Below are 13,403 nucleotides of genomic sequence, written 5' to 3' on the forward strand. Positions count from 1 at the left end.
AGAAGCAAAGGAACAGTCAGACCCAGATTCCAGCTTGTTAAAGACTATTCAAGTTTGAGAGTTCCAAAAATGGGGAGTCCTAGAGCCTCCCACACAATTCCATGTTTTGTAGTTGTCAGGTTATGTTCACTGTGCCACATGGAATACCTTTCAACATATGTACCTGGAGGCACCCTGGCTGCATGGACAGGGTACTAGGATTGAGCAATCTATAACTTGAGTTGTACTTTCCTCATCTGTAAAAAGCAAGCTTGGGAATTTACTTTTTGAAATGAGGACCTTGCTATGTTGTCTATGCTGGTCTCAAACTCAGGAGCTCAAGCAATCCTCCTGCCTCAGCCTCTGGGGTCCCTTGGATTATGGGTGAGTATTGGCTGAAAACATCCAGGTAAAAACAAGTTTTGAAGTTCCGTGATGGAAATGAACCAGGCTCAGCTGTTAGCAATTCAATATTTTATAAACTATTGGCAATTAAATTCAAATTGAATTTTATTCATTCTTTCACCAAATACTAAGGTCCTTACTGTGATGTAGTGCATACCAAGCTGGATTTTCTATGAACTTAGTTTTTCCCTCAGACTTGGCTACTCTGCTTCCTGTTTGGTTCTGGCCTATCATTTCCATTCTACTCTGGTCAGCTTTCCGGCTTGCCAGCAGCCTGACCTGGCAGGAAGGTTCCTTGGATTCAGTAAGAAATGCTGGAGGCCTCTGTCAGCCACCTCTGCAGCCCATCATATGGCCCGAGGCAATGCTTCTCTCTCCTCACCAACATTATTTTCTTTTATAGCTTAAAAAAAAAAATGAAAGGTCTGGGGATTTAGCTCAGTGGCACAAGCACCTGCTCAGCAAGCGTGAGGTTGTGAGTACTATACCACATCCCACTAAGCATTTTTAACAAAATAGATAAAGAAAAATTTGGCAGTTTCCCAGCCTCTCAGCTTCATTCATTAGGAACCTCAGCCATCCCAAAGAAATAGAGACAGAGACAGATTAATATGAGGATGGAAGGCAGGTCTAGAGAGGGTTCCATATCCACACCGCCACCATTACATCTAACTCACAGCTGTGAGAATGAACCTTTTCATTTCAAGGCAAGGTGGCTAAACTGGACCTCACTGGAGGTGAGCTGGGAGCTTTCACTAGAAACTTCAGGCCAGTCTGTTTCCCTACCTCTAGCAGCAGGAGCTCTACTTTATGACACTGGTGTGTCCTGTTGCCTGAGATAAAAGGTAGTTCTAAGTTCAGGTAATGGAGGTTGCACAGGAGAGGATGATTATAAAATCTGAAAAGAGGAAGTAGGGAGAAGGTGTCTTTGATGCCTGGCCAACGTTCATGATTACAAAGGCAAAATTGTAGTAGGCAGTAAAGTTACCTGTCCAAGGCCTGGGTGAAGGTCTGTACATGGACTCAGAGAACTAAGATTATTGCTGAGAAGTGGGGGAGGAGAGTGGCTGGGAAACTGGGGACAGTAAAGAACCACACAGCCTAGGAGGAAGAAGAGGAGGAGGAGAAGAAGACGATGTGAATAAAGTAAGGCCAGCATTAAGTGTGGGGCTCAGTTGAGCCCTGGAATGCCCTTTGTGAGGAGGTAATGAGATCACATGGCTTCCTTCATGGGAAGGAGGCAGGCTGAGAACTGGAAGAGCTTGTTCAGTGGGGTTTGGAGGACTGAGAACAGGAGGGAAGTGACCGTGGATAATAAGCTGTCCCGGGCTGAGCCTTGTGGAACACTGGCATTGAGAGGCACTGTTGACCGCCAAGGGAGGAAGGAGTCAGAAAGGGCTTTGTCTCTTCCAGGAATAAGCGATTTATTATTACAGATGCAGTAATAAAACCAGATCCCATTTAATGAGCATTTGCTGAGTGTTGGGCTCTGAGCTAAGTAGTTAATATCCATGATCTCGTCTTTACTATAACCAGGAAGCATTTTTGTTCCCATTCTGAAAATGAAGACTGCGAGGCTCAGAAAGGATAAATATTTTACCCAAGGTCACACAGGAAAACAATGGAATCAGAATTTGAACCTTAAACCTGTCTTAGAATGGAAGGGAATTAGATCAGAACAAATAAAGGAGGGAGAACAAAGAGAAAACAGATTCAAAAATATGAAATATGAACCAGGTGTTGTGGTGTGTACCTGTGATGCAGCTTCTCAGAAGTGTAGACAAGAGGACTGCTTGAGCCCAGGCCTTCAGGGCCAATTGCATAACATAGCAAGACCCTGAAAAAGAACACATGGGGTATGAAGTGTGCATGAAAAGCAAGCGTCTGAGAATGACCTGGACCATAAAAGGAAGCTTCTCTTGATTTGCTCCCCATGGCAGCCTTTGGACAGGCATATACTAACTTCTGGCCTTTTCAGGAAAATGCAGACCTAACTCTCCCAGTTTCCATGAACCCTCCCCAACCACACCCTCACCCAATTCTAGAAGCCCATTGATTGCTCTTGGTCCTTCCCTGGTGTCACTGAAAAGACAAATGGCTTGACACGTAAGTCATGTTTGCAGTCATGTTTGCATCTTTGTCACTAGGAGGCCTGGAATCCTAAGGAGGCAGATATACCTGGATCTGTTTTCTCAGAAGCTGTATACTTGGCTTCTGAAGATCAAATCATAAAAAAGTATAAGTGAGCATGGCTCCCGTGCCACTAAATGAGTGTACAAGACATCACGATATTTTCTTTGTATCAAATTAGATCTGATTGTAAGCTCTATCCCACTAGAAAGCAGAAATTGGCTTCAAGGAAACTTCCCTTCACTGACTTAGAAGAAAACTCTTTTATGGAAACTAGAATGCTCCAGGAACCTCTCTGGCATTTGTCCACCAGTCATCACAGATTTGTCCATCATCCAAACATAAATGTGTCCTTGAAATACATACGGGCACACAATCTGTGCCAGATCCAGCCTCTGGTCACTCTGCAGGGGCCACCTTTTGAGATTCCCATGGCTCAGAGCATCCCCAGACCTCTCACATTTCTAGAGACTCTAACCCCTCCCCCCACCCTTTACTCCTGTCTGCCTTCAGGACACTTATATTTCCTCCATGAGTTCATTTTTTTTTCAAAACCCAGAAAGGGAGGTGTGTAAGTAACATTTGCACTGTGCAGATGCCCCGGAGGCAAAGAAATTAAAGATGAAGCTGCCTTCTTGGAAGAAGGGAAAGGACCCAGAACAAAATATTGATAGCTTTCAACTTTTTATTCTATCACAGCAAAAGACAGAAGTCACTCAGTGTATCATCTTATGGTACTATGTGAAGCAAAAAAAAAAAAATATTTAAAAATGCCCTTCTTTACCAGTTTCTCTCTAATTCCTCACCAAGAGCAACCATTATCAGGATTTTTGGTGTGTGCTATGTTGTCTTTATGGTTAACTGTCAGCTATCTGGTTGTAGATCTTCTGTATTTAATCAATAAATACTGACTGAGCACCCACTGAGTAGCAGGCAGTGAAGGGGCGATGGGGGTGGGATAGGTTCATCTTGTAGCCCCAGGAAATGAAAGCAAAAAGAAGACCATCTCCACATGGTAGGGTAAGTCTATGAGTAGGGAAAGGCAGGACAGAGCAGCAGATGTCAACAGTGTTTAGGGACATGAAACATTTCTAGAGCATGGGTTACAGGGAGGGAAAACCTAAAGGCAGGCCTCAAGGAAACAGAAAATTTTAGGCTATGTTTAGAGTACAGGCTTTATCCCAAGAGTTATGAGTTTTACATAGAGTAATGTGCCCACTATTTTAGGCCATTTTGGCTCCAATATAGAGAAATGATAGGGTAGGTGACCCTAGCCAGGAAATTTTATTAGAGTAAATCAGAATGGCACTGATGCTGGCTTGTATTATTAAAGTAGCCATAGTGGAATGGAAGAAAGTGGAGAAAAATATTTAGGATGTGGAATTGTTAGAATTTGGTGATAGGCTGTTGTTGATTGGGAGAGGGCTGAAGGAGATGGAGAAGTCTAGGAGGGTAACGGATGGATAGTGGTTCTGATTTCTAATATAAGCAATGCTGGAAGAACAATTTTGAGGAGCAGAAGAGCAGAATATCATGTTCAGTTTTGAAAAGGCAGAATTTGAGGTGTTGCAGGGTATTCAGTTTAACACATGAGTCTGGAGCTCAAGAGAAGACTAGATCCTGACCTAGTCTTCTTTCTATAAGGAGAATCAAGGTTGTGGAGTTGGCTGGGTCACTCAGAAAGCCCAGGAAAAGAGCTGAGGATAAAATTATGGGAGGTCACCAATAACATTCTAGGACTCTCTTGGGCCCTTTTGCTTTAAAAATATATACTACTAAGGCAAAATTTTTGGTCACAAATTGGGGAAGGTATCATGTTTTCAAAGTCAAATGTAAGTTGACCTTCAAATTTCTCTGTCTTTTTTTTTTTTTTTTTTTTTTTTTTTTGAGGCAGGGTCTCACTACTAACTATGTAGCCTAAACTGGTCTTGAACTCACGGCAAGCCTCCCGAGTACTGGAATCACCACACATCGGTCTGGTTTTTTTGAAAACTTTATTTTATTTTACTGCTTTTTCCCATTTTGTCTGAACCTTGCCACTTAATAGTTGTATAAGTTGGACATGTTATTTAGCCTTTTAGTGCCTCAGTTTCTTCATCTTAAAATAGGGACCCTGGTAGTATCTACTTCTTGCTATTTAGGTGAGGATGAAAAAGAGTTAATACAAGAAGTGCTTAAAACAGTCACTTACACTCAGTAAGTGTGAACTGTTGAGCCGAGCGTGGTGGCTCACGTCTGTAATCCCAGCATTTGAGAAGCTGAGGCAGGAGGATCATTGTGAGTTCGAGACCAACCTAGGCTACAAAGTGAGCTCAAGGCCAGCCTGAACTGCATAGAGAGACCCTGTCTCAAAAAAACAAAAAAAGTGTGAACTGTTATTCTCATCCTTGTTACTGTTATCATGAAGAGTGGAGGGCTGATTCTGTTCATGCGGCGCTCTATTAAGTTCTAACCTTGTATGACCTTGAGTTCTCCAAGCTTAATGCCCCTCTCCTGGGGGCAGGCGACCATAACAAGATGACACCACCTCATAGTGAGGCACTGTCTGAGCCAGGGCATGTCCGAGGCATTTACTAATGGGCCCTGTCCTCCCATCTTCTCTTCCATAATTGTTGGTTCAGGAGCCGGAAAATGAAGATACTAGGTTCCCTTTCCCTTTATCAAAGACCACCTCCACTCCAGCGCTGCTTGGAGGTGCTGCTTCACCATTAGGTCGGTGGGCAGAGTGGTGTAGAAATATTCACAAATTTTCTGTGCAGTTCACTTTCCCCCTGTGACTTCCCGTTTCTCAGTTGACCCTCTGATCAGTGAGAGGCATCTTGGGGTCATCATGAGAAAGCTGGACTTGGATGGTGAGGAGGAGCAAGCACATCAGTGACTTCTGAGGATATAATTTGCCCTTCCTGAAGATCTTGTGTGTTTTGTTCTGTTGGAACATCTGACTTCCAATTCCTTACCACACATGGTGCTCCTTTGCCACCACCAAGAGAATCCTCACACAAAACTCTGTGGTTTGGGACCAGACCTCTTTCTGAGCAGACCTCTCCTGACTCTTGGTGGTCTTTCCAGCCTCATCTCCTGCCTTCTCTTTCATGCCAGACCTGCTTTCCTGAAATCCACTTTGACCTGATGCCCACGTGCAGGTGGCTTCCTCGGCCAGGAATGTACCCCTCCACCCAACACCCTTTTGTTGCTCCATTAGGTGAACACATACGTATTTGACCTCCATGAAAGCTCTCATGTTGTGCTTATGATAAATCCCCTCCCCTTCTTATGAAATTATCTCTCTTTTGTGTCCCCTTGAGCAAAGTAGCATTGTAACATCACAGTACTATATGTTTACATGCTTGTCTTTCGAGCTTCATTAAGGTAGTGAGCCTCTTTTACTCAACACTGACACTTCTGTGTTTCGTACACTGCACCATGGGGGGCTCAGTGGTGGTAGAATTAGGAAATGAATGTATAGTGATTATAGAGATGGACATTGGACAGAATAATAGAGCTTGTTGAGCTGGGTCTTACAGATTTACTAAAATGAAAACAACCCCAACCTTATGCCAGCCTTTTTCTGGGGAGCAGGAAAGCATAAGCTGTCTTCTACACTAAACTTTTAGCAACCTTGTAGTCTTTAAATTCTGGGAGCAAGAATGGAACATCTTCCCATCTCAGCACTCCCTGCCTAGAGATGCTTAGTTAAAGCAAGATAGTGTATATTTGTTAAGAACCTACTGTATTCAAGGGACTCAGTGTGATACAGTGAGTGGAAATAGCTTAAAAGTGCTTTTTGAAAGTGACTATGCTTTTAAACCCATTACCATTATCAGTTTCATAAGTTCATAAGGTCCTATGGATCCTCTGATGGCTTTTTCTAGAAGTCTTTTAGACTCTAGCATCAGTGGAGAGGAACAAGAAATAGGCTGTTCCTTAGTAGAAAATCCCTTTCTTGCTAGGATACACTGGTTTTCCACCATATGGGAGTTGGCCCATTGGCCCATTGGATTATTGGGCCTAATATATCACATTTTATTCTCATATCGTTCATAACATCTGACTCAGAAAAAATTAAATGCAAATGGTATTAGGATCATTTTGACTGAAAAGTTAAAATAAGACAGTCTCACCCCTGATTAAGGAGAGACTTAGATTTCTAGTAGTATATGTTGGCCTGCTTCCCCATTAGTCCCTGTTCAGCACAACTGGCACGGGGTCTTGGGCTGGACCTTCCATGAGTTCAGAGCAGATGAGTTGAGTTGACTCCTTCTCTAGTACATAACTTCTGAGATCCAGATGAGCTTCTATGAATTGTGCTGGTCAAAGCTTAAGTCTTAGCCAAGCATCTCCCAAGATAGGCTCTTCTTCCTGTGAGTGCCTTACTTAATCCCATTATGAGCCTGGAGCACAGGCATTCCCATAATAAGAATAGTGAGAGAATCAAGGTAGCATTACATTAGAAGACCCACATGTTGGGAAAGAGCACACCTTGGGAATCTATAGAGCAACTGCTGCTAAGGGCATCACAAAAAGGCAGGAGGCACTACCAACGCCCAGCACTGCCCTTGGGGAGTAGAGGAAAGACATGATTCTAGAGGTGCTGATGTAGGAGCAGATGGACTCTGTCAGACTGGGGTTTGGGGAGCAGGTAGAAAAATTGGGAATTGAGAGAATCTGGGGCCAAGAGAAGAGCCCTTTACATCTGACCAGTGTGGAAAAATAGGGTTTGAAGTTTGTTGGAGCTGATTTGTAGCAAGTTCTTCATTCAGGCCCCTCTGCATATTTCTCCCTCCCCTCTACCCACAGCTCCTGGGTCCTTGATACCAGTACCGCTGAAATGACAACTGACGGCTACTGGCTTACTATGAACCAATCCAATAACAGACAACTCTTTCTTAGCACTGAGAGACCAACCTGGAACCTGCCTAGGACAGCATCAAAGTACTTGGTTCCTATAGCTCACTTCTGCCTAAAGAGCCTCCCTGACCCAGATCTTTGTCTCTCTCTCTGCAGTCACATCCCCTCTACCTGTGCAATGCCAGTGATGACGACAATCTGGAGCCTGGATTCATCAGTATTGTCAAGCTGGAGAGTCCCCGACGGGCCCCTCGCCCCTGCCTGTCACTGGCCAGCAAGGTAGATTTGCACTTGACCCTATATGTACCCTGAACTGTGAGGAGCCCCCATACTCTTTTGTCCCTTAATCTCCTAACAGTGATGTGCCTGATTCCCTTTCCTGGTGGGGGATTGGTGAAAATTTTACACCTCTGTCCTTTGTTTATTACCCAGCACCAGCAGAATTTTGACTTTCATCTTAGTAGGTACCCAATCTCAGCTTCTGCTCCTCAGTTTAAAAGTTCCTAAGCATAGTCTCTGGACACTAGAACATTTTAGAAACATTTAATGAACACCTTTTTTTTTTTTTGGCACTAGAGATTAAATCCAGAGCCATCATACTGAGCTACATCTCCATGCCTTTTTTAATTTTTATTTTGAGACACGGTCTTACTGATTTGCTAAGCTGCCCAGGCTAGGCTGGAACTTGTGATCTTCTTGCCTCATCCTCCCAGAGTGCTAGAATTATAGGTGTGCGCCACCACATCCAGCTTACATTTACTGAACACTTTTGCAAGGAAAGAAAACAGCAATTTTGCATGTTTCCTCTTAGGTTGCAAACTGCTGGCCCACCGGATAGCTTTGGCTACACAAGGCGTATTGTGTGTAGCCCACACAATGACTTTTCCAAATGCAAATTAATTGCCACATTTAAAAATTGAAAATGTACATAAAAAACCTTTTCTGGAGGAAACGCCCTACCTCCAACAGTACTTGCTCCACTTTCATGCAGGCCCTAATCAGCAGGAGTTGGGCAGGAGGTGCCCCCTTTCAACCGTTGGTGGGCTCTCATTCGCCACACTCTGCTCTGGCCTCATAGGCTCTTTAATCTGTGCCTGTGAGCCCCACTTTAACTAATAGTTAGTATTTTCTGTGTGATTACCACTGGGCCTAGTGGAACATGGGACAGATACTTTGTAATTATCTCATGTACTTTTCACAATAATCTGGAATGGCAAACATTACCTTCTACTTGACGTAAGAGGCAAGGGAGGATCAGAAGAAATTAACTCTCCAGTCCAACACAAATCAGGAGGGAGTGGAACAGGGATTTTGAACCAAGCCCATCGTGTTCTCAAACCCAGGCTTTTAATCTTTGCTGTGCTGCATTCCTTCCTGAACCCCCTGTGTAGAGCACAGATAGATTATTCGTGACACAGACAGGTTGACTTAGGGGTGGGAAAAAGGAGAGTGATGTGACACCCCCAACTGTAGTGCCAGCTTCTGTACTCAAGTCCAGATCCCTTGAGGATTTCCTGATTCTCTAGAGAGCCTCAGGAAAACAACTTCATCCTGCAGGGGCCAGGAGAGAGATGTGGTCAACTTCTGTGTGTGGCTGGCTAGGGCTATCGCTCAGGGCTAGAGCACTTGCTTGTCAGTGATGATATTCTCCCGGCCTGGCCATACTGATGTAGAAGAAGCTTCTGGGGAGGTGAGAAGCAGGGTCAAGGCAGCTGTGGAGGAGTTGGAACATGGGCAATGCAGCAAGGGTCTCATGGCAGCAAAATTTTGTTAGGCCAAAGCTGCCCTGCTCTGGATATTTCATTTCCCCTACTTCACAGAGGATTTCATCCTCATTTAGTAAGGAAGTGCTGAGCGTCCATCTGCCTTAGAGACAGTGTCAGTGTGAGGAGAGTGTGGGGGGGGGGTGCAGAAGGGCTCAGAGAGGTTCTGGTGATTTTGTCTTTGTTTTACCTATTATAAAAGCAATATATTTTTACCCTGAAAATTACAGAAAAACCTACAGTTCCCACTGTCCTTTTAGCATAGCTTGTGATTTCAGCCTGTGACCTGTGGGCACTTCTGCAGAGGGGCTGTTTTGTAACACGCCAGGAAGAGAGTTGGAACATGCACACAGAGGAGGGAGGTGAGGCAAGGAACTCATGCTCAGTGCCCTTTGAGGTACTCAGTGGGCTTCTGTTCTCATCACCATAAAATAAGACCTTGATTTCCTACCCCTGTGATTATTGTGAGGCTGAAATAATGTGTCAAGTGTCAAATTGTGTCGGAGCTAAAACAAACATGGAAACAAATCAACTGTTCGGGGTTTAAAAAAAATACCTCGGCTACTGTGTAACTATGCCCTCTGTCTCTCCCTCTATCACTGACTGCCTGTGTGACCACTCCAGCTCCAAGCTCATCAGTGCCTTTCAGTTGGGTAGGTCTGAGGTTTCCCACAGGGTCTTACCCTTTGACCATGCAGCCCCTACTTGGCGGGGTCCCCTGGCTCACAGTAGGTCTTTGAGGGCAGTAATACTTCCAGTATTTCAGAAGTCTCATTCACTTGACTGAAATACTCACTTTTGCCTTTGGTTGGTTGAATGTATTAATACAGGTTATCTCATATGAAAATGAATTGCACATAATAAATGCAGTCAGCTTAGTAGAACACACTATTTTAAAGATATAGCTCATGGGAAGTGTAAGGCAAAAGTGAGGTCTTTGGTAAGAGAAAATATGAAAACCATTGAGTAAGTCAGTTCAGTTCTGGTTTTCTCTATTTGTTTTGTACTGTTAGTGTCACAATCATTAACAGAACTGGGACTCTAAGGGTTTAAAGCTTGGCTCCCCTACTAACCCTTGGTGTGACCTGGACATTTTAACTCACCACTCCAAGCCTCTGTTTCCTCATCTGTAAAAGTGGAATAATGATGAGCTTATATCAATAGTCATGAAGACTTAATGAGATGGTACTGATGGAAGCTGTTAGCCCTATGTCAAACGTATAATATTCATTCAAGAAAACTGTCATTGTCATAGGCTTCATCACCCCATGCTGTGTGTGCATATGTGTGTGTGAGTGTGTGTGTATGTGTGTGGCACTGGGATTGAACCCAGGGCCTTGCATGTGCTAAACACATGTTCCACCACTGAGCTATACCCTATATCCCATTCTGTGCCTTTATAGTTCACAAGGTTGGTGTTTATTTTCTTCTATTTGTTATCTTCTTGTTCTCTGAAACCTTGACCATAATTCTTTGGATTCCTCCATTCTTGTCACTGATGCTGCCTCTAGTCACTCAAATTGGTTTCTGTTTCTTTATTAGCAGCTTCATGTTCATCTTAGTGATAAGTCAAACCTTTATCACCTCATGCCTGGCCTAGCACAAGGGCCCTTTTGGCCAGTAGAATGTCAGATCCAGAGGTAAGCAGGTGGGTGGAAACTGTGCCTCTCTTGCCGGAGGCCACTCCCCAGTGGTTAAGAGCAGGCACTCTGGATGCTGAAGTCCTGGCTTGAAGTCTGCCTCTCCTGCTCATCAGTGGGTGACCCTGGGCAAGTCATTTAGTGTCTCTGACCCTCAGTTGCCTCAACTCTAAAGTGGGATTGATAGATTGTCTTGTAGAGTAGTGAGGAGTAAATGAAGTCATGGGTATGACTTCATATACTATCAACTATGGTAATAGTAATAGTTGATACAATAATCACTGATATTAATTCTTTTTTTTTTTTTTTTGTACCAGGGATCAAACTCATAATCTTGTGCTTGCCAGGCAGGCGCTTGCACCATTGAGGTGAATCCCCAGCCCATGATACTTAATTCTAATACTTAATACTTAAGGAACACTTACTATGTTTCAGGCACTATAAGGGCTTTACATAATTTATGTAGTCCTTATGACAACAACTCTATAAAATAGGTTCTCCTATTACCCCAGTTTTCCAGAAGAAAAACTGAGACACAGATTAGTTAAGTATCTTGCCCATAGTCTTACAGCTAACCATAGTAGTGCCAAGAGTTAAACCTAGGCAGTCTTGGTAGGTTTGCCATTTTCAGTAAAGGTTATAGCCCTTCGTCCTTGCTTCCAGGCCCAGAGGAACCTACACCTTCTAAAACCTTTCCTGCCTGGCCTAGCCCAGCCAGCCCACTAGGAGAAGAAATCTCTCCACCCAGCACATCTCCAGCAGTGAAGGTCTTTGCCTACAGTTCCAATGTTATACTCTGCTAAGTAGTCTAGGTTTTGTGGAGGAGCAGGGGGCAGGGAGGTTTGGAAGAGTCCTTCCTATCCCACAGTGAGCTGCCTATATTTATTTGTTTTGTAAATTGAATTTTTGTGTTTGATTTGGAGTAGGACAATGGAGGGACAAGTATTCTGAAGTGCAAAAGGGTTGGTTACTGGTCTGTCCCATTCATTTGTGGGTAGGATATTGTAATCAGCATTATAATTTTATGTACACAGAGGGCTTACCTCCCCAACTAGACTGTTCTGGAGGACCTGGCCTTCCCTGGTTGGCTTCCCTGGACATAGTTAGTACTCATTTAATCTTGAATGAGCAGTGTAGAGACTGTCACTGTAGACCGGAGAGGAAAATCTAAAGCCCAGATAGGTGCCACAGCCCTATCTGCCCACAACCCACAGCCCAGTGAGCACAAAGGGCAGGATTTCACCCACTCACTGCAGAATGGCTCCAGTACCAAAAGCCATGGGCAGTGTGGCTTGCTGCTTGCCAGCCTGGCTTACTGTTGTGAATCATCCAGAGAGATCCCTGGGTTATCTTTCTGCAGCCCAGTCTCCTGGCCCTACAGGCCTACCTGTTCTCTCAGTACCTTCCAGATTCCATCCCAAAGAAGCACTTGGATGCAGATGGGCAGGAGGCAGGGAGAGTTCCAGATTGAGCCCTAAATCTTGCTTTTTAAGTCCTAGAATAGGAATCAATTGCCTGAAAGTCCTGTTTGTTTTCTCTTGTTGGCCAACTCTCTGAGCTCTTTGATCACTTTTATAGCTTTGTAATTATGGACTGTAATAGGCGAGGGTGTTTGAATGTCACTATAATTGCTTTCTACTGTTCCTACCCCACTTCTTCAAAGAGACAGGGGTGGGAGCCAGGCATGATAGTACATGCCTGTAATCCCAGCTGCTCTGGAGGCTGAAGCAGGAAGACTTCAAGTTTGAGGCCAGTCTAGTCAACTTAGCCAGACCCTGTTTCAAAATTTAAAAAAATTTTTAAAAAGCTAAGGATATAGTCAGTGCTGCCTGGGTTTGATCCCCAATACAATAAGGAAGAAAGAAAGGGGTACGTGAGACTATGAATGGGAATCTGAAAGAAATGAGTCTTTGCCCTCTATGTGAGGCTATGGCTAAGATCTTGTTCTGGGAATTCCAATTGTGTGCCTGCTACAGTACCTCTCCCACTCCTGTGCCAACTCTCTGGAATATGAGGTTTTCGGTAGGATTCCCCTAGCAGGGATTCCTTCCTCCTGACTCTACTCCCATACCCTTGCATGGAGAGTTTCATCCTGCCTGGAGGAGTCTTGCTGGCATGGATCTCCTGAGAGGAATGGGTGAGGGGGGTGACAGAAGCTATAGCTCCTTAATTACTTCAGTGATTCCATTCTGCAGTTGTATGAATTTCTAGCTCGGCAGGGCCCAGGTGCTGGTCCCTGTAGAGGGCCCAACCCAGCTCCCAGAAGACAGAGAAGAAAGAAGAGTGAAGTTATCCTCTGATCAAAATGGGGCTTGCTTGTGTGTCTCCACTGCCATCTCCTGCTCCCTGCTCCCCTACTGGCAGGCAGCTGATTTGGAGTGGGCCCCCTGCCTCCTGCCACTCCTTGGGGAGAGGAGCAAGGAGCTGCTCCCAGCCTGCCTGGTAGAGACCTGTTGGGACAGGCTCTCCCTGGGAAGGCAGGCTGAGATCAAAGCTCTGGGAGTATGAGTAAGACCCAGCACTGGCTCCTCTTCTGCCACCACTGCTTGCAGACAGGTTAACTCCTTCACTGCCTGCCAAGGCCCCAAACATCCAGCGGGGGTCCTGGAAGAGGGAAGTCATGGCCTGTGTCGTGTCA

The 13,403-nt window shown here is 44.6% G+C and overlaps 1 protein-coding gene across 3 annotated transcripts in view; it reads left to right on the plus strand.

Annotated features, from left to right (window-relative positions):
- Positions 1-13,403, plus strand: part of Rnf43 (ring finger protein 43) — a 62,269-nt gene that overhangs the window by 38,849 nt on the left and 10,017 nt on the right. For 2 of the 3 annotated variants that reach the window (XM_063251224.1, XM_063251225.1), the window contains one exon: positions 7,519-7,641. In XM_063251224.1, coding sequence (XP_063107294.1) covers positions 7,519-7,641 — 123 coding nt within the window. Of the gene's footprint in view, positions 1-7,518; positions 7,642-13,403 lie in introns of those variants that run through there. The other variant, XM_063251226.1, reaches the window with a different exon arrangement.

Source organism: Cavia porcellus, unplaced genomic scaffold (genome assembly GCF_034190915.1).
Source record: "Cavia porcellus strain 051 isolate PalLab524CR breed Dunkin Hartley unplaced genomic scaffold, mCavPor4.1 scaffold_6, whole genome shotgun sequence".
Taxonomy (NCBI): Eukaryota; Metazoa; Chordata; class Mammalia; order Rodentia; family Caviidae; genus Cavia; species Cavia porcellus.